General features: G+C 40.5%; 1 protein-coding gene across 1 annotated transcript; it reads left to right on the top strand.

Moving 5' to 3' along the window:
• Window positions 1-491: 491 nt before the first annotated feature.
• On the top strand, window positions 492-20,482 carry LOC119738394 (DNA/RNA-binding protein KIN17-like). The gene is made up of 10 exons (XM_038213275.1): window positions 492-698; window positions 5,347-5,441; window positions 6,602-6,768; window positions 8,852-9,036; window positions 11,401-11,573; window positions 14,367-14,478; window positions 16,287-16,412; window positions 17,918-18,017; window positions 18,987-19,087; window positions 20,187-20,482. The coding sequence occupies exons 1-10, from the start codon at window positions 585-587 to the stop codon at window positions 20,259-20,261; spliced, it is 1,248 nt and encodes a 415-aa protein (XP_038069203.1). The 5' UTR covers window positions 492-584; the 3' UTR covers window positions 20,262-20,482.
• Window positions 20,483-22,440: the final 1,958 nt, after the last annotated feature.

Raw genomic sequence — 22,440 nt, 5'->3', positions numbered from 1 at the left:
TTTAGAGGGACCGTGAGACGATATTTTTTACTTAATGTAGGCTATATTTTTTTCTGCTATTATGTTGTACCTTAAAATAGCTAAGGTCCATTAACAGTACAGTTTGGCTTAGTTTGATATTATTGTTGTTTTATATATTGAAACAGTTTATTGTTGAAACTAAGACGCAATGTTAAGAATTTTTTTGATACAGTTTTTTTTCAGATTTATTTGGTTCTTTAATTCAGATTCATATACTGAATGAAAATATCAGAAAAAGATCTAACTGAAGGATTTAAAGAGAGTGTTTATTCGTGTATAATTACTGTATATAGTCCGTGATAAATGAATTAACTAATTGTTAGGGGAAAAAAGGAAGTTTGTTAGTTTGTTAAAATAGCTTAAATTCAAATTAGTAAATTGGGGTCCCATCAGTAATTTTTGCCGGTATTTTGCTATGTGTCCAGACTCCCCGGCCGGCCGGGGCCGAGCGGTTGACCCATTTTTTGACCGAACCAGAACAGCGCCCCCATGTGTCAAAAGTTAAACTACGCATATTGTGCAGCATTCAGCAGCAAGATCCAGTGCCCCAGTGGTCGAAAAACATGCCCAAACAAGGCTTTCTCACCCCAAAGGCGATTGCCAATAGGATCAAGTCTAAGGGTCTACAAAAGCTGCGATGGTTTTGTCAAATGTGCCAGAAACAATGCCGAGACGAGGTAACTTATGACGTGTTAACATTACAAGTAAATGGCTGTCCTACATGTATACAACCATTGATCTCCATATACACAGACTGGATAGGACATCGCGCCGTGTTTGTGCACGAATGCGCGGCCGAACAATGGCGGCGCGTTTACTGTCAGACGGGTAAACGCGCATTGTGCTTTCACTTTGTTTACTTTGGAAAATGGATTGTTTAGTGAAATTTTTCTTACAGGAGGGAGTTCAAGCGCTCCTCCAAAACAATCTTTAAAAAAAACCCTGAACGATGAAGAGTTACCCTCCAAACAGTTTTTCCACACTTTCTTGATATACACTTTCTTATTATGCATTTTCGAAATTCAAGAACCCCCCATTTCCTTTTCCCTTATTTTTTTTAAATCCCTTCTCCTCCCAAAAATGATTGTAAGTAAATTGCCATTTCATTTTTGGCACATTGGTCATTAGAGCACACTGAATTACTCCATCAACGAAATGAATAATTGTATTAATAATATGCTGAAATGACATCATATTTTTTAACTGAACACTCACACGAGAAATTGTATGGAGATTCATTCAAATGATTGATATATTTATTAAAAAACCTGAACATGAACCAATTACAATCTAAAAGGTAAAAAAACTTTAATTTTACAAAGTAATCAGTAAAAACTTCTTCCCGTCCCTAGATTGATCAGGGAATGACATCGTTTACCTCTTTGTGATATTGTGTGAAAGGAGATGAATCACAAACCAAAATAGTACTATACTAATTTTGTCAAAGAATAATTCAAGCTACGCACGGTCTTGCAATTAAATGTTAAGCTATACTTCTGAAAATAAATATAATTACTTGTAAGTGTAATGGGAATCGTTTTTGTGAGCGAATATGACGGTGTTTATGGCTATAGCTAGTAATCTTATATATAACGGCGTACACAACATAATTTCAAACCGTAAAAGTACTCATTGCTTTCTTCACCATACAAACTGTCAATAATGTGACAGTCATCTTGGGAGCTTATAAAAATACTTGCGTTGAACTCCACAACTTCTTTCCAAAACCAAAACCAATCAATGTTAACAGTTCCACATCGTAAAAATTGATTAAGTCAAACGCTCAGATGCCTATCACATCGCATGTTCCATTCAGTGGATGATACAGTCGATTCCATCCCTCCGTGAAGTTCTCCATTTTCGTCCGGCTCGGTCCTGCAGCTGGTGGTTTTTGCTATATGGCTTTGCTGAAGTTCTTTGTTTGATATGAAGGTCAATCGGCCAGTTGTGCAGTAAGTTAGCATAAACCATCTCCTCGGTTTCTCTTTATAAAGAAAAGAATAGAAACATTTCGGTAGGCGTTAAGCCAAGGCAGACATAATTCAATCAGATTTTGCATATAAAAGTTATTCGAATAAACTGTCTTAAACAAGTCAACTTTTGTTCATTGCCATTGCCGGGTCAATCATACATGCACGTTTAGGCCTATGTCTTTTAAAGAAAAATGATGCCGACCACTGAGCACTCATGACAGGCCTAGATCGCATGGAATTTGAACAGAATATCTCGCTAGCTACCACACAGGCCCGTCCCCTCAAACTCAGAGCGACATAATTTGCTTTGTCATTCCCATGTTCATATTCCTCCATGCCATGTTGACTTGTATAGGCCTCGTTAAAAAAACAACTTACTTGCGAAAAATTGTCCTATTCTTCAACGCTCCTTACTTGCCGACTCCAGCAATCCAATGCTGCGCACACCTTGATTATACTCCTCGTCGATTTTGATCAATTTAGATCTCTGTTTCTTTTATTCTTTCAAAAATGACAAAGAAACCGAAGAAAACCCAACTTCTTTTTTTAATCCTCCGTTCGAAAGTGTACACAACTCGAATGCGAAATTGTGTTCTTTACCCTTTTCAAAAAACGCGCGCGCGGACGCACGTTCGTACGCGATGTCCTATCCAGTCTGTGTATATGGAGATCAATGTATACAACAGATTAGCCCCACTAGTGTGGCCGTCGGTATGCTGCGCAGAGGTTCAGCGCAGCATACTGACGGCCACACTAGTGGGGCTGTCACGCCCCAACTATCGCATCGGTCCCAACTATAGTTGGGACTGTCCCAACTATAGTGCGGCAGTTGGGTCGGCCCAACTATAGTTAGGACTGGAGTTGCGCCGGATGCTTCATGCTTGATAGATCTTGTTGGATTAAATGTTCCGCGGCGCTGGCACCGTGTATTCGTCGTGCATGCATGCCGCAAGGCTGGCCGGTCACGTGGTACTGCCTAGTTGGATGAGTTGTCCAGCTGCTGGGTTGATTGTCCAGCAACATTCTGCAAAATTCAAAGATTGCCATGGCCGGCCAACTATAGATGGGCCCCACCCATAGCTAATGTCAAAGGTCCCAAGTAAAGTCGGACAGTATGTAACAGAGCTGTAGGGAATGTTTTATAGTCGTCGTACATCAATGTAAACTATAGTTGGGACCGCCAAATAAAAATATTGCGGTGGCCCAACTACAGATGGTCCCCACCCATAGATAATTTCATTGGTCCCAAGTAAAGTCAGGTGTGTATTAGAGTTGTAGGGAATGTTTTATAATCGTACAACAATGTACACTATAGTTGGGACCGCAAAATAAAAAGATTGGAGTGGCCCAACTATAGATTCGCCCCATCAATAGCTAATTTCAGTGGTCCCCAGTAAAGTCAGACGTGTATCAGAGCTGTAGGGAACGTTTTACAGTTGTAAATCAATGTAAACTATAGTTGGGACACCGCAAAATAAAAAGATCGGAGTGGCCCAACTATAGATGGGCCAGCCCAACAGTGGAACTTACAGTTGGGACCGTCCCAACTATAGTTGGGACAGGCCCAACTATAGTTGGGCCAGCCCAACTGTGGAACTACAGTTGGGACAGGCCCAACTATAGTTGGGACAGGCCCAACTATAGTTGGGACCGATGCGATAGTTGGGGCGTGACAGGGCTAACAACAGATCTGCGTTGAGATACGCGCTGTTCACACACACCGTAATTTCATGTGGATTTGCAGGTCAAATAGTTAGCCCAGGTGGACTCCCTTTCCTCCCTACGTTACGGAGGGAGTCGAGGGTATGAAGTGCTCAAAACCGGGTGGAAAATTTTATGACCAATATTTTTAATATTTTTACCTTGTTGGAGAAGCCAATTTTTACGTCGTCGTATTCTATGACTATGTGTCCTTATCTAATCTATTGCTGGGCCGCTGGGTTCAGGAATTCCATATGCGATGCTGACCGACCTTAATCAGGAAAATAAATTCTAAAGCAACGTTAAACTTTTACGTGTTTGTAGACTCTTCATGCTCTTTTCATCAGTTTCTCACCGCCGAGTCTATTCTAGTCGTACATGACGTACGTACGTCCGTGCAGCGTATAGTCTGGTTCCCTAGAACCTGACAATTATTCTCGGCGCTCATATCACGTCTGGTCTGGGAGCCAGACTATGCAGTGTGAATATGCAGTGCGCACGCGTGATTTGCTTAGTAACCACCCTCATACGCACGCGCCCTTACTTGAAGGCGCGGTCGCTAATCCAATGACCGAGCGTGTTTTCGCGCCAGTTACCAGAAACATGTTTCGGCTTTGGTCATTGGTTGAGCATTTTCGTGACGTCAGTTGGCTGGAGTGACGTTACTGTTCCAACCAAAACTAAACAAATGATTGCGCTAGCGTGCGTGCGCGCTTTCGTGCGCACGTACATGACGTACGACTCGGGAATAAAAGTGATGAAAAGAGACTACAAACACGTACAAGTTTAACGTTGCTTTGGAGTTTATTTTCCTGATTAATGTCGGTCAGCATCACATATGGAATTCCTGAACCCCTGGATCAATAGAGAAGGACACATAGAAAATGTAGGCGTGAAATAAGCTTCTGTAACGAGGTAAAACGTAACGAAAATCTGGTCCAAATTTTGGGTGGTCTTATGTAGAGAATTCTCATCCTGGTTGTCAGTCGTAATGCAATGAAGACTTCGTCCAACCTGGGCTAGTCAAATAGTGTGTGCTGTGTTGTGGGCCGCACCATGTTAATAGCCATGCTACGTAGTACGTTCATTATAAAATGTTAGGAGTAATTGCAGAATACCCCGCCACTCGGAAATACACCCATAAAATCTCTGGCTACGCGGTTGGAATCACTGGAAAAGAAACAAACAATTCAAGTCCATGCCAGCTACGCGGATACTGAGTGGGGGTCCATTATTTGAGAACGAAGCAACACAAAATGAATGGGAGTTGCTGAAAAAATTCGAAGTCCAAACCAACCACCCTAGTTGCCGGCTACGCAGATACGGAGTGGGAGTCCCTTGAATATGCTTGAGAACAAAGCAACACAAAAGGAATGGGAATTGCTGAATTTTTTTTAAGTCCAAACCAACTACCCTGTTGGCGGCTACGCGGATACGGAGTGGGAGTGCAGTGGAGCATGACGCATAGTACATACAAGTAGCGCTGAGAAGGTTTAATGAGGGCAATCAACCGTGACTCCGTAGCCGGCTACGAGGTGGATAGATTGAGTGGCGGGGTATTCTGCAATTGTGCCAAATGTTAAAGCTGGAAGGGCTGGACATCTGATATATTTGAATAACTTTGTTTTGCTGTTTGTGTTTTCTCTGCTAGAATGGCTTCAAGTGCCACACAATGTCGGAGTCTCACCAGAGACAGCTTCTTCTGTTCGCTGAAAACGAAGAAAAATTCCTGGACCATTTTTCAGAGTGAGTTTTGTCTTCAATAGACTCCGTGCACATACAAAAGACCAAATTTGAGAGCTCACGTGGGGAGACACACCACCTGCGCAGAACGATTTTTGCGCGTTTGACGCAAGTATGCAATTTACTAGCCCAGGTTGGACAACGTCTTCATTGCATTACGACTGACGTCCAGGGTATAAATTCTACCATCATAGTGAAAAAAAAACTAACCGCAATTCCACGCTTTCGTTGAAAACATTTTCATTACGAACTCCCCGTGTGAAGATTACGCAAGCACGTGCATGCACACCTAGCACGCTGCCGCCACGGCAGCAAACGGCACGCGCGTGTACGTCTTCACACGGAGAGTTCGTACTGAAAATGTTTTCAACGAAAGCGTGGAATTGCAGTTATTTTCGGTAAACACGCCGCCTGCGGACATATTGGCCTTTTTTAAACCCAGCGCAGGCACAATTCTGGACACAAGGAATATGTAAGCGAAATTTCAGCTTCCTCCGTCAGGTAAAAATATGAAAAAAAAATGTGTTATAATTTTTTTCGCTGTGGCAGGAGAGATTCAAACCCTAGACTCCGTTGCGTGACACAACAGAGTCCAACCTGGGCTAGCAATTGACTAATTATTGCCAATGTGCACAAGCATTGCTTTACCGTCAGGCGTTGCAAGCAATTATTATTATTTATTTCTTATTTCAACTGGGTAGCCCATTCAGTGGAATCCGCTCATCTCCCATGGGTCCCAGTAAAGAGAAGACAATGTGAAGAAATTACAGTTTGAGAGGTGGGAGGAAAAGCCCAGAAGAGTATTCTGAGGAAAACCCACAGAATCAGGTAGGGACTGAAAACTCAATCCACATATTGACCCAGGCAGGCATCAAACCCGGGTCACAGCGGTGGAAGGCGAGGAAAGGACTGGCCCAGGTGGGATTCGAACCCGGGTCACAGCCGTGGAAGGCGAGGAAAGTACCGCTACGCCAACCTGACTTCCCCAATGCAGCCAATGTCCCTCAAAGTGGTCTCCCCCAAATCTGCTTTTGTTACTCTTGAGTGGGTACATAAAGAGTCCATACAACATGCCTGTAGCCTGTAAAGGTACATGTAAATACCTCTGCAGTAAACATTATTTTAATCTCTATGACTTTTTTTGGGTCTCCTCCACTGATCAGGGAATTCTTTGACACCTTCATGGAATTGCTTCGCCGACGCTTCAACACCCGGCGAGTCCACTGCAACGTGGTCTACAATGAGTACATTCAGCACAAAGATCACTGCCACATGAATGCCACCAAGTGGGAAACGCTGACCGAATTTGTCAAGTGGCTTGGAAGGGAAGGTATGGAAGATCAACTCTGGTCTCTGGACTGATAAGGCCAAAAAAAAAGTCTCCGGTAGCCATGCGTGTCGGCAAAACGAAAAAGTTTTTTTGTCAATGAAAGATGATGTCTCAAAACCGCCAAACTCACTGGTTTGACTGGAATCCTGCTGCTGCACAATTTTAACGTGTCTTTAGATTGGGTTATGGTCGAGAATCCCTTAAAAATTCGTTAAAAAGCCATTTTCCCTTGAAATTACAGTTAACTACCGGTAAATGTTCACGGATTTTTCAACATATTAAGCCAGATTAGGAGTCCGTGAAAGCTCCCTTAAGAAAGTCCTTTGTTTACCCATGGAGATAGACCAATGATAATCCTCAGTGGCCAGGGTCATTAAAAAACTGTGAAAATACCCTTACAGGATTAGTCCTAAATAAGCTCCATGTAAATGTCCGTGAAACAGCTGTTAAAGATTTTTTTCAGGGAGAAATGGACTTTTAATGAAAATTTAAGGGATCGGATGTTCATAGTGGTGATAAAACAGCAGTGACCAAAACTTGCCTGCTTTGGCTGTTGACCCAGTTTGACTAGACATAGTGCTTGATTGACTTGATGATCTGACTGCTGGTGACTAGCCTTTGTTAAAAGTATAGCAGGGAAAGCGGAAGTGAATTTCGACTGTCCGTGACTGTTTAAGTAGCAGGAAGCTTAAGGATTGACTGCCATTGGTTTAAAGGGAATGTACATCATTGGCGTTTGCTGTAATTTTCAGAAATGAACTATTTGAGAGGTTAGTATAATAGATCAAATATTGTTACACTGACATTTTTGAAGTTTGGTGTTCGAAAAGGTTGGAAAAACCAAGAAAAACAAAAATGATCAAGTAGTCTGGTTCCCTGACTTCACAAAAGATAAAATAGATCAATTTATAGATGATGGAAAACTGTAAGGCAAGGGAACCAGTCTAGCTGGCCTGCACCCGTTCATGAACATGTAAACAATAGCAAACAAAATTTGGACTGAAAAAAATGGTAAATTTGGAGCAGTAGTTGAAAATAGTTAGGTTTTTCCAACGCTGGTCGGCCGACCACCGTTGGAAATGTTTACAAAAATACCATTTTCTTGAATATGACTTCACACCAGGTGCCATAATTTTACAAGATGCTTGAGACTATCATTTACCAACATCCTTGTAAGGTATTTCGTAAAAACTTGGTAGTTTTTTTTTGATGTTTGCAAATGTTGTATATTCCCTTTAACCCTTGCTCTTGCCTCCACATGAAATAATGTGCATTTGTCGTGTATTGCCGTATTTTACACATTTGAACATGTTGAAAGGCAATATACAAAATAACAGCAGCGTCATGTACGTAAAAATCGCATTCAAATTGTCTATTTGTCTTATTCAAAACTCTTCTCAATTCACCGATGGACGTCAAATACGCTTTAGAATTTTACCACTGGTCGTATTTCTACATTAACAAAATGTTTGTCGCCCCCTGGCATCATCAGCGAACGTCACATTATGTAAGAAACCGTGTACGCGATGTGCTATTGACCGATCGATCGCAGCAGGTCGGCTGGCGTAATTTTTTTTCCTAGGAGGGTTAGGGGCAATGTCATGAATAATCCAGTTTTTCCTTTGAATCATTGTAAGACTTAGGTTCTCGTTCTATTTTCCCCTTAATTTACAATTATCTCAGTGATAAATTTGGAGAAGAAAAATAGCTGATGAAAATGAGCAGCGACGACGTGGATTCGAACCAGGGATCTTTGTATCCATAGCTCATCTCGCTATCCACTAGGCTACTGTGTGGTAGCTCGACGACAACCGTTCTTTAAAATGCTTTAATGTATTGTAACTAGTTGAGTAACTAACAACAATGCTGTTGATGTCATTGTCCGTTCTCATGGATAAACATGAATTATTCATGACATTGCCCCTAACCCTCCTAGGAATAAAAATTACGCGGTCGGCTGACAGGTATGGGTTGTTTTAGACTGGTTCTTGGTCGCCGGTCCCTCCATTGTCGTTCCACGGCAGTCTCGGGCACTACGGTAACTGAAGTATTTTTTTTCTGCTTTTCGTTCATCATCTCGTAGGTTTTTGCAAAGTGGACCAGACGGAGAAGGGTTGGTTTATTGCCTACATTGACCGTGACCCGGAGACCATCGCCAGACAGGAGAGTCTTGCCAAGAAAGAGAAACTGGAGCTGGATGACGAGGAACGCACACAGAGATTCATTCAGCGACAGGTGGAGAAGGCTGCCGAGAACAAAACGGACCAGGTGAGTAAGTTTTGGATCTTGTTTCAATCGAGTACAGATTCTTTACAAACAAGACAGGGCAAGCTGAGTTAAAGGGAATATACATCATTTGCTTTTGCTGTAATTTTCAGAAATGGATGGAATTGGGGGGGTTGGAAATATATAGCAAATTTAGTTATACTGACTTTTTTGAGGTTTTGGGTTCGAAAATGCTATAAAAACCAAGAAAAACAATCATTTTCCTGTAGTCTGGTTCCCTGACTCCATATAAGAAGAAACAGAGCCGTTTACATACATCGGGGAATTGTAAGGTCAGGGAACCAGTCTAGCTGGCTTGTACCCGTTCATAGGTGTGTAATCGATTGCAAACAAGTGCGATGGTCAATTGGGGCCAGTATTTGAAAAAAAGCCAGTTTTTTTCCAATGCTGGTCGGCCGACCAGCGTTGGAAATTGATACAAAAATACCACTTTTCTTGAAAATGACAGTATACCAGGTGCCATGATTTTACAGGATGCTTTACACTGTCATTCACTAACAGTCCAGCAAGGTATTTCAAAATGATTTGGTAGTTTTATTTTTTGATGTTTGCAAATGTTGTATTTTCCCTTTAAGCTGGTCTATTCAATGGATTTTTAACATGACTCTGAAAAAAATATAAATATTGAACACAACTCATGTACTGAATACCATTCCATTTACATAGGATCTGCATGGACTCAGTCTAATGTACATGTAGTGGTAGGATTTAAATCCAGATTTTTTAAAATTTGTTTTGAATTCCACTCGGCGGTTTCCAGTTTGGAAACCCCATACTCCAAACCAACCTTAACAACATTAAGCTTTCCATTTTTTTTGTGACATGCTATTAGTAGTCTTTATTGGGGGATGTCCCTGGTGTTTTCTTTAAAAGAAAACACCAGGGACATCCCCAATTTGCTCCATTGTCTCTGATAGTACATGTAACTGCATTCACTTGCTAGTAGTCTTTTTGGTACAGTGGAACGCCGCTATACCGAACACCGCTATACCGAACATTCGGCTATACAGAGCATCATCCTTGGCTCCCGGTTTTAATGTACAAAACGTATCGAACATTGTTGTTGGAAAAAGTCAACAGAATAACAAAAAAAAATCTACCGGTTGTACACGTATTAAACACTATGTGGGCCACTTTTAATTTCCTAACATCAAATGACCCATAGATACATCGTGTTTGAATGTTGAAGAGTGATAGATGGCTATATTAAACTTCCCAAGGGAATAAAAGGGAAAACCATTCGTTGCTAAAGTTTCGTGACGACTCCTCGTGCGGCCGCAGGATGTGGGAAATGCCACTTCACTATTGGTCAAAAGAGGGTACCGGCGGTTCAAAATCGCTGTACTGAACGATCGTTATTACGAACACTTTCTGTGGATCCAACGATGTTCGTTATAGCGGCGTTCCACAAGGGCGGATCCAGGGGGGGCCAAAGGGGGCCATGGCCCCCCCCCCCCCAAATTAAACCAATTTTTAAATTTTTTTTATGTGACATCGCAATAAAGGCAGGATCGCACCACAGAGCATCTAGAATCCAATTTTTTTAAGCGGGCCCCGAACCCCACACCGTAATTTTTTTGACCCACTTTTTTGTGGGACCACATTTTTATTTGGCCCCCCCAAAAATTGTGTTTTGGATCCGCCCTTGGCGTTCCACTGTATATGAATAGCCTGTCCATTCAACTTGTCAGAGTGTTTCCACCCATTTTTTTTTTCAACATTACAGTTCGGGAATGTTTTTGCAAAGGCCCGGTGGTCACTGAATACTACAAACTAGGCCCAATCCTCGGGAGAGCATTGCATACGGCACCTCACTCGTCAGTTTTTGTTGGCATAACTGTGAGCTAGATGGGAACTTCCTGATATGCCGTTTGAAAAAAAAATTAGGATAAGGCCAAAAAAAAAAATAAGTCGGTCTCTGGTCAGCTAGCGCGTCGATTTTAATCATGCGCGTCTTTTTTTTTCTTCCAAAATGTTCCGCGGTAGCTCCAACAGCGCCCTCTATTTCCGCACCTCCTCAATTTGTTTTACCAAAGAGCACCAAGGAATGGGAAATTGCACCAAGGCAAATGATCGAAAGCACCAAGGCAAATTATGGAGGACACCAATGTACATGAGGACACCAAAAAAGCAAAATAGTACCCCAACTTGTCTGTACAATCCAAGCTTGAAGAAAGAAAAAAAAAAAAAAAGCCAAAAAAAAAAAAACATCCGCGTGGCCGCGTCAATTCCGGAACTTTGGTCTGACCAGAGACCGAATATATATATTTTTTGGCCGGTTTTTGAAATCTCTGGTTTTCTTCCGACACTCCTCTAATGTATCGTTCATTTTCCTTTCAACGGCAGGATACCGGTCAGGAGTACACTGAGCTACAGCGGGAGGAAGGGGAGGGTCTGGTCAGCTTCAACCTGGGCCAGATGGCTGCTGGGACGGCCTCAAAGACAGACCCAGCAAGTAGCAAGCCGAGGGGTGCTGCTGGTGAAGGGAAATCTGACGCTGTCTCCAAAGATGGCAAAGTGTGGGTCATGCATTCAACATTTCTACCAAATTTAAAGAGGTTGTGGAATGCTCGAAGAAATTTCCGTCATTTTTCGGGTATATGTAGCCTAAGGTGTGATGAAATAAAAACGACTATTGTTTCTGTCATAAAATGAGTACAAAAGGTACTTTTGAGAGCTGTTTTTCAAGTCCTGTCATGCCTGTTTCGACCCGAACGTGCAATTTGTGTAAAAGTCGTCGTTGCGGGCAGCAAACAAAACACAGTAAATCGTGACGTAATAAACAGGACTCCCGATGCAGAGTAGCATAAACGAGTCCTGTTTATTACGTCACGATTTACTGTGTTTTGTTTGCTGCCCGCAACGACGACTTTTACACAAATTGCATGTTCGGGTCGAAACAGGACCTGAAAAATAGCTCTCAAAAGTACCCTTTGTACTCATTTCATGACAGAAACAATAGTCGTTTTTATTTCATCACACCTTAGGCTACATATACCCGAAAAATGACGGAAATGTCTTCGAGCATTCCACAACCACTTTAAGGCTTCTATTACATGTCCTAACCCTGCCAGATGCAACACATCGCCACAGGTGTGCACATCTGTTGGACCTTGCGTTGAGCTATAAACACTTGACAGTGAAAGCTAGTTCCATGAACAATTGCACAGTTGTATCCTGTTGGAGATTTTTGTCCTGTTATCAATACACCGAGAAGGCGTCTCATTTTGACAGGTGTTGCATGTGCCATTACCTTGAAGGTTTTGGGTTAATAGTTTTTTTAGTCTTTAAAAAGATAGATAGATCGATTGGTTTATTCATCCTCAAATTGTGGCCCGAAGGCCAAATTGCATGTGAATTTACAATATTAATTTGAAATTAAAATCATTAAGTAAAACCTTCTGTTAAAACATTGACAACAATAGTTAAATACAATTATACAATTATACAAAAAAAAAAACACTTGCAGGGATAACTGACATAAACCTTTTTTTTAATTAAAGGTGGATTTTTTCTTCTTTTTTTAATGGAGTCCCAATACACGCAACCCTTTACTCCCCAAAAAGGTTATTCGCTTAATAGCGTAATAAAATATGGTATCAGGCTTCTATGAAATCGTGACGTATTAGCAGAAAGTAAGAAAATTTGGTTGCATTACGCAATGACACACCATGGCACTCGAAGCGTTTGGGGAGAAACAATGAAATTGTTTTTGTGTTTTGCGAGAGCCTGACAGCAAATTTGGTACAATGGTTTATCCTTCTGTCTTCTAGTGAGTCAATATTACAGGCCTCGAAGAGGTGTATTTATCAAATTAGGTTTTGCCCTTCACCGACATTTTTTTTAAACACTGTATACTCGGTGTGTTATCTCCCGAGTAAAAGTTGGAAAAAATCACTCGGGTGGGACTCGAACCCACGACCTCCTGCTTTCTAGTGCAGATGTCTTACCACTCGACCACCGAGCTAACGGGATCGGTTGGCCGGTTCGAATCTGATGTACATAGCAGCGGGTACCGCATAAACTATTATAAAATGGAATTTTGCGTCGGGGTGATATAAACCAACGTTTTTTAAACACTGTATTCGAGTCCCACACGAGTGATTTTTTCCAACTTTGACTCGGGAGGTAACACACTGAGTATACAGTGTTTAAAAAAAAACGTTGGTGAAGGGCAAAACCTAATTTGATTTATATCACCCCGACGCAAAATTCCATCTTATAATAGTGTATTTATCACCCAATATGACCATACATGCCCTTTTTTGGTATCATATCTACATGTATGTCACCGACTTGTTTACGTGTAAGACTTGAATGCCAGACAACGTCACAGTACTCTAGAACAGGAAGAACATAACCCATATAAACAGCTCTCAGTTCCTCAACAATAAAACCTAATCTTTTCAAAGTTTTTTTAACATGAAACTTTAGTGATAAGTTGATCCTACGATTACAGTTTGTCATGGTTTTCTGTTTATTTCTCTTTGAATACTCAAAACGAAGGTTCCCGCTTTCTTGGACTGACAAGTGATAAAAGAAAGGTGTGAAATACTGAACAATTTGTCAATAGTAGTAAAAGAAGGGAACAGTACAAGTCCCAAGTTGTATAGAAGAACCAGACTGTACATTGTATAGTTAAGAGTGTGTGGATTTGCAGCCAAACTTTTTTTGAAAGTAACTGTAACTTAAAGTATTTAACCCTAAAAGGGTCGGGTTATTTTGACCATCTCTCAGCCGTGGGGACTGATTCTGCACCCCCTAAGATCTCGGTCATCGAGTGACAAAATATTTTGAAACTTGGTACATGTATACAACATTCTCATCACGAACATAACAAAGAAATTTCATGACTATAGGTCAAAGGGTTTTGGAATTATGGCTAAATAATTATTCATATGCATGAATGGTAATTCTGCTCTGTGTACACTATGTTTATGGGGAAATTCAGTTTTCACAGCGCATAGCACCAGAGAATTATGTTTTTGGTATCAAAAGATGCACAAGGCTCGAGGCTAAAAAGTCAGAACAGCTCAGGTCGCAAAAAATCTGTTTTTAAAAGCTATCACAGAAAAAGTTGAGGGGGGGGGGGAGGGGCATCCGCCCCCTGGCCCCTTCAGGGTTAATGGTATTCGTATCTGGTATCCCTATCTGGATCATTTGAATGACTTTAACAATATTGTCCATAATGTATTTGAGTAATTTATGCGCCATGACAGTTTTCCTTGGACCTCACCTCCCACCCCTATTGGATGTAGTTACATCGTAATATAACCGTTTGAAACATCTTCTGGATTTCTTTGTCTTTTTAGGCAATCAAGATGGTCCAACCCCTTGAAGGACTCGCAATCAGTCAAACGGAAGGATGGCAACAGCGGCGGCAAGTCAGGGAAGAGGAAATCGGCGCTGGAGGAAATCATAGAGGTAAAGAAACCTGAGCAATCAACAAAAAGACAGCAATATTTTTTGAAATGGAACAGTCATGTCGGCATATTAGTTCTTTCCTTAATTAACATGCTTACCTTCAAACTCAATTAGTGGTTCTGTGTGTTGTTAGCTGGTTTGATTACAGAAATGTCGGGTGCTTTTAAATTGCTTTGTTTGAATGTGCGCACCCAAGAATTAATACACTGTTGATCTGTGATGCAATTTGATACGATTTGAAGGTTCACAATGGTGATTGGTGAAGATAGCTAAATGTGACCTGTTCTGTCAAAAAACGCTGTGGGGGTGATTTTTATTAATTTTCAAACGTTTGCATATTTGTAATCCTGAACATGTCTAAAATATATTATAAAAGTTTGAAACCCTAATTTGAACTCTACATATACTATTTCTGATTATTTTGATAAGGTATATCAGTTAACGAAATAACTGTTTTGTGACGTTCCTGGCCATTTTCTCTGTTTTCTACTTTTCGACACAATGAACTTCAAAATAGCGTAACTCTGCCCAGGAATGACCGGTTTCAGAAATTAAACCACCTATTAAAAGGAAAAAGAACATATGTTAACAATATGTAAAAATATCATTTTCGACCGTATGCCCAGAAAAGTCTGATTTTGACAGAACAGGTCACAAATAAGATAAGGTTTATGGTAGCACCATGCAACAAGAGAACAGGGGGAAACTCAATGTTTCGGACAGTATACATGTACCCTGTCATCAGGTGTCTTTCTGATTACTGGAATCGACGCTCGGGGGAACTTGAATCGGCTACATCAGAAAATCAAATCTTAAAAACGTGGAATTGTGAGTTTCGAGTCAATTCTTATTGATTCCTGCGTGGAATGACCCAAGTCTAGTCTCTTTTGCCATATAAGTTTTCCTGGAGCAGTCATCGAAAATATACTTTCTGTGCTAGTTTCAAGTTTCAAACTGAAAACATTGTTTGTTTTCAATTGTTATTTTCCAGCTGAAATAGTTATTAAATGAGACATTGCATGCAAAAATCCATAATTACATAATTGGAATCATTCCATGAAAAAAATTATAATTAGAGGCATTACTGGTATTTGTGCAGTGGACACTAAATTAAGAAGCTAATGTGTATAAATTTATGCTGCCTCAAAGTCTTGTAGTATAATGTTTACTTGTCATGTATTGTCAATTGTATTGTGTTTGTTAAAGAGGTTGTGGAATGCTGGAAGACATTTCCGTCATTTTTCGGGTATATGTAGCCTAAGGTGTGATGAAATATAAACGACTATTGTTTCTGTCATAAAATGAGTACAAAAGGTACTTTTGAGAGCTGTTTTTCAAGTCCTGTCATGCCTGTTTCGACCCGAACGTGCAATTTGTGTAAACGTTGTCGTTGCGGGCAGCAAACAAAACACAGTAAATCGTGACGTAATAAACAGGACTCCCGATGCAGAGTAGCATAAACGAGTCCTGTTTATTACGTCACGATTTACTCTGTTTTGTTGCTGCCCGCAACGACGACTTTTACACAAATTGCACGTTCGGGTCGAAACAGGACCTGAAAAATAGCTCTCAAAAGTACCCTTTGTGCTCATTTCATGACAGAAACAATAGTCGTTTTTATTTCATCACACCATAGGCTACATTTACCCAAAAAATGACAGAAATGTCTTCGAGCATTCCACAACCTCTTTAACTGGTACTTTTGTTCACTGTGGGATTGCTTGTTCCTTGTTTGTTTGCTACTCTTTCAGGGCTCCATATTAATTTAATTCGTCATTGTTCTCTATTTTCATGATTTTCTTGACCAGGAAGAGGAAAGGAAGAAGAAAGCTAAAGTGACGCACACACAGAACTGGCTGACAGAGGGCATCGTAGTCAAGATCACAACCAAGAGGCTGGGTGACAGATTCTACAAGAAGAAAGGTGTTATCACGGTAAGAACCTACGGATGGGAAACATTTAGCTAAACTTCCATGCACTGTTTACCATTAGTCGCTGCACGTGCACCACCCAAAACTGCTCTTTCTGTTGCCTAGCATGGTCATTTTTATTGGGGGGTTAAAAAGCTTGTGAAAAGGGAATTCGCAGATTCGTGCTGAAATGTAGACTGTGTTTTTTCTCTGGACACTTGGCCTCGGTAAAATCAAAGGGGTGGAGGGGGGGGGGGGGGGACTGGTACCATCTTCCAAAGGGGGCGCTGTTCAAATTGGACGATAATACACACTATCGGACAACATATATCACTCTGAAGGGCGGAACAATTGCGAGCTGTCACGCGAAATTCAAAAAGGGCACTTTAAAAAAAAATTAAAAATGGGTATTCTTTAAAAATATTGGGGGTGGGAGTAAACGCTTGTGACAAAAAAGGGCACTTGAATGGAAAGTGGCAGTCTTTACAAATATTGGGAGGGGGGAGGGGTGGGGTTAAATATTCCCCTTACCCTCCTGCTGGCTACGCCTCTGTAATATTTTGGATGGATAATTTATTTCTAACATGTCTAAGAGCCAATGGCTATCAAAATGTTTTTATTATGGAGTACCGAAGTGTGACGTCATTTAGAACCAGAAAGTGTAGTGCAAATGAATGGAGTACGCGCGCGTGTTGGTTCACGGGCTGAATCACGCGCTAATGTCTTTCACACACATTTTGTGCGCGTGACGTTTTCACTTCGGTGCTCCATAGAGATCAGTGCCCCAAGCTCTGTAAATGCTGCATGATTGGTTTTATGGATTCATCAGAGAATAAACATAATGTAATACAGCCTGTCTCAAAAAAAATGGTACAATCAGAAAAAAATTGGTTAAATATGAAATTTCAAAATAAGTCATTCTTACTTGGCATAATATTAAAGAACAAAGACTGGGCTTTCCAATAGTGTTTGTTTGATCTTATTTGCTTTTGTCAATTCAGAGATATAATCAATTTAGTGCGATAAGCCAAAATCGATTTTGTGCCACTTTTACGCATGGGCAGAGTTGTTTCGAGTACTGTGCCATGCTGTCTTGAAGCTCACAAAAGATTGCAACTTGGCAAAAGAAACAAACTCGATTTTTGTGTTCCGCAGTAAACTGGAGTTATCTCTGGATTGACAAAAGCAAATGAGATGAAACAAAAAGTACTGGAAAGCCTGGTCTTTTTCCTTTAATGTGATGCTCAAAACGACTTACTTATGTTGAGATTTAATATTGAAAAAAAAAAATCGTTTTTGATTGTACCATTTTTTTTGAGACGGGCTTTACAATGTAGCACAGTTGCTAAAATGTTTTACCAACACTGTGACTTTATAAAGGCTTCGGCCTGACCCAGTAGGATAGGCATGCAACATTGATGACCAGTTGGCATATTAAACACATCAAACAATAAAATTGTTTGAAATATATATGTAGTTGATGTGATCAAAATAGAATGTAGTAACCTGCTTCTTTCTTCTTGTTTTAGAAAGTTGAAAATATGTTTACTGGGATTGTGAAGATGATCGACAGCGGGGCCAAACTCAAAGTGGACCAGCTTCATGTGGAGACAGTCATTCCTTCACCAGGTAAGTTACAAACGGATATCCAGCAAGCGAACCTATGGTGGCAGAGTGTACCCATTAGTCCCTGTACCACCTCTGCCTGTCATTCCCTATATGGCCCCAAGCTGCCCCAGCACTCTATGGTTTTATGGGTTCACCAAGGAGTAAATACAATAAAGTACTATGTACATGTAGTAAAAAATAGTCAACTATCACTAGCCAATGTGGCCTATCAGGCCGGAGTTTATCTCCTGTTTCAGTAGCATGAAACAACTGAGAATATTTCTATTCCCTCTCGATGGGATGCCAGTCCATCGCAGGTTACTCCCCAGCTAATACTGGTACCCATTTATACTGGGTGGAGAGAGGCAAGTGGGGGTGAAGGACGCAATATACCACAAGCATTTGGATTCCAACCCCTGACCCTCTGATCATGAGTCACGAGCCCTTACCACTTGGCCACATTCCCCCAGGGAGTGACAACCGTGGAGTAATACAGTAAAGTATTATGTACATGTAGCACAAGTGCTAATGGAGAGTCCATCTGAAGTTAACAATCTTTTACTTTGACACAGATTTAAGTTTAACTCATACTGAAACTTGGCTTAGACTCTGTGCTCATTTAATCTCAGACTGTCTTTGAAATGAGTGTTCAGAGCTGTGTCTATTGACCTTTGTTTGCCAAGCCATTTTTGCCAAACATATCATTGGATTGTTGAAAATACAAAATAACCAAAAAATGCTTTTCTTACACAATGAGTGTGTTTATATATTAATATACATGCAATTTTTGGCAAAATTCTGTTGCCAACCAGGGCTTAAATTTATACTCTTTGCGACAGCCCATATAAAATGGTGCTGGATGTTTACTAACAAAAGAAATAGCTGTAATAGTAGTCCCTACTGACCCTCTCCTTGCAAACGAGTGAGCTGGTACTTGTGCACGGAATCCATTGCAACCATCACTAACCTATGACCTTATTTGACCCACAGGCAGAATGGTGGCCGTGGTGAATGGCCCCCACCGGGGACAGCAGGCCTCCCTGGTCACCCTTCAAGAAGAGGCTTGCTCCGTTGTGATCAAACTTCAGATGGTGAGTTTCAAACTGTGTTGCAAAGAAAAACAAAAACCGCTATTCAGAGAGCTCAACGAAAAATACTTGTCGGTGCTCAGCAAATGTCTGGGCCACTGTCCTTGATTTAATTCATGTGTTCATGAAGGTTACTTAAACTTAAAGGATGGTGATAACTCAAACTGTATTATCCCTAACCTTCCCAAATCCTCCAAAATCCTCTTCGCAAAATGGAGGATTTTGCAGGATTGAGGCTATACATGTATGGCAAAACTGTGTGGCTGATTTTGGAGGATGCACTGTATCAAGGTCTTGGGCTGGACCTTGTGTTGTTTATGCTCCGCCGTGCATAAATTTAGGTCTAGATTGTACTTGAAATCCTCTGCACTGCTCCAGGTTGTCACTGGCTCTGCCTCAACATATTGACAGTGATTGCATGAGGATTTTGCAGGATTGAGGCAGTGGTCACCCTTTCAAGGACCACATTCAAGAAATAACCGATGATTTTAGAGGATTGAGGCTATATGCAATTTTTACAGAGATAGAGTTGGAGGATTTTGCTGGGGAGTTTATATAATTAGGGTTAATGTAATAGTCTGTCTCCGGTCAGTGTAACTGTACTAATCAGGCCAACTTGGCATGAAATAACATTTTATTGTTTGGAATGTGATGGACTACTCACCATTTAGACTTTGTGGAGACAGGCAGATATGCCGAGGCAAAGTGGCTTTCCCACAGTGTCATAGTTAAGTCCATCATAATCCCTTTTATACATAAATCACAAACTTACTTCCCCAAGTTCAGTCACAAGTAACAGGGGTGAACAATAACAAAGGAATGCTTTTGTTTACAATTCGTTTGAGTAGCTTGTGCCTTGAATTGAAACTGGAGAACTTGTGATGGACTTGTGATGGACTTGTGATGGACTTGTGATGGATGCAAATTCAACACTGCTTTCCCATTATCTTCATTATCATTATTGAGCCCCTCCTCTTCTGATCACGAGTCACAGATATAAACTGACAAGCCATACTTCCCACTAGTAAACAGAAGATTGTATAATTTATATTGACATTTTATTTCTTGCCTTTTTTTGTGTGTATGTGTGCAATGTGTACAGGGACCAATGGCAGGAAAGACAGTGAGTGGTATTCCATATGAGGATATATCCAAGCTTGCCCCTCAGGACACGTGACAGGCACAAAACCCTGGATGTCAAATGAGAACGTGTAGGCCATGTCTGAATCGGGTATTTTGTGGATACAGCTATGGTTTTGGCGCACTACAGTGAATTGCTTGAGGCAACACGGTGAATAGCTGTCAATAAAGACAACCTGTTTCAGATAAGGTATACATTTTAGGCATTTTGGCATAATGAGATTGAACTGGGCACAGGCCGTAGTAGAGAAAACTGCCCAAAAAACAAATGAATAGGGTTTTTTTTTTCTTCGGTTTTCAGATTATTGATATTTTTAATCTTTGTGTGTCAACTACATACAGTATTTTAGAAAAATAGTACAAAAGTTGTAGAATAAAAATGTTTTTAAGGAAAAACAGTTGCCATCTTCTTTTTCATGACTACTAAACTCGAAACTGTAAATGCCTTTTTCTCAGTATTTTAGTTCTTTGACATTGTTGATAAATGTGATCTTTAAACAGCCCAAATTTGTCAATAGATGTCCGATTAAGTGCAGCAAAGAGTAGTGTAAGGAGAATCTTATTCACTTTTCTAATTCCTGCAAACCCTCATTTCGAACTCCGCCCAGTTCTATCTCATTTTGCAAGAACACTTCACAAGTGTATATTTTTGTCATTCGTGATGTTAGCATTGGTCTATTTTGTAAGAGAATTGTTGTGGAGTTAAGTGTCCACATACTTTTTGGACTCGCGAGTCTGAGCATTCTGCGCTAACAGTGCTTCCAAAGAAATTTATTAAAAAGGTTGTGGAATGCTCGAAGACATTTCCGTCATTTTTCGGGTAAATGTAGCCTAAGGTGTGATGAAATAAAAACGACTATTGTTTCTGTCATAAAATGAATACAAAAGGTGCTTTTGAGAGCTGTTTTTCAGGTCCTGTTTCGACCCGAAGGTGCAATTTGTGTAAAAGTCGTCGTTGGGGGCAGCAAACAAAACATAGTAAATCGTGACGTAATAAACAGGATTCGTTTATACTACGCTGCATAGGGACAGCTCTCAAAAGTACCTTTTGTATTCATTTCATGACAGAAACAATAGTTATTTTTATTTCATCACACCTTAGGCTACATATACCCGAAAAACGACGGAAATGTCTTCGAGCATTCCACAACCTCTTTAACCCAATAAGCAGATAATCCATGGGATGTAGGCCTGCGCTCAAATGAAGATTCCTTTCAACTTGTGAAATATGCTAACTACAAATTAAGTCAGCGGGATTCTCCTCTGATGGTCAGCAGAACCATGAAATTGGGCCTAAGCTCCTGACATCAGTCAAATGCATACACTTTGGCTTCTGTTTTCAAAGTTGGAAATATTGTCATAAACTTTGAAACATGATTTGTCATCGTTTTGAACAATTTGCTTATTACTTTGTGTCCCTGTGTATGTCATGTGCATATACATTGTAATTGTGGGCCATTAATACCATCTGGATTCTGGATAGCAAACTGTAACATTGCTTTACTTACAAAATTTAGATTTAAGAAAGGTGAACATATACATGTACATTGTACTGTACAGCAAAATCGACATCGATTGAGTTGTAACACATGTATAAGGAAACTAGAGGCACTATTTGCTGAAATTGTGTCAATGTATTAAAGATTTAATAGTTTTAGAACACTACAAATATTATCAGTATCTGTAAGCATGTGCCGGTTCATTTATTTTCTTTAAGATTGTTAATTTGGGGCTTTGCATATTCATTGAAAAAAAAAATTGGCAGAGAGAACTGTTTTGCTAAATAATCTTGCTTTCTTCAAAAGTAAACATCATGTTGGATATGCCATCGAGTGGTTAACTTCACAGGGTTTTTGAACCATCACTTTCTTATGGCCATCACGGCAGTTCAAAGTCATGTTTGAAATGCTTCTTGTTTCAAGTAAGAAAGCAGCATGTTACGTGTGATATTGACTGTATTTATTCAATACCATTTAAAGCTACAGTCCATCATTTGCAGCTATCCAAAAAAGTAACTGACGTAATCATTGTTGAAACACATGAACTTGATTGAAAGATTGTAAGGGGACTAAACTCCCTGTGAAATTATTCTTTCTGTCAAGCTGTCATCCTGAAGAAGTCAACAAAAGAAGGCCTTTCAGATGCACCGTTGGAAAGTTTCTGCTAGTAGTTGGTTTTTATTTGGCGAAGCGCGTGTAAGCATTGGCACGCCGCAC

Source organism: Patiria miniata, unplaced genomic scaffold, assembly GCF_015706575.1.
Source record: "Patiria miniata isolate m_02_andy unplaced genomic scaffold, ASM1570657v1 HiC_scaffold_3, whole genome shotgun sequence".
Lineage (NCBI taxonomy): Eukaryota > Metazoa > Echinodermata > Asteroidea > Valvatida > Asterinidae > Patiria > Patiria miniata.
Note: the sequence above shows the minus strand (reverse complement) of the source record. Positions and strands in the feature narration are given on the sequence as shown.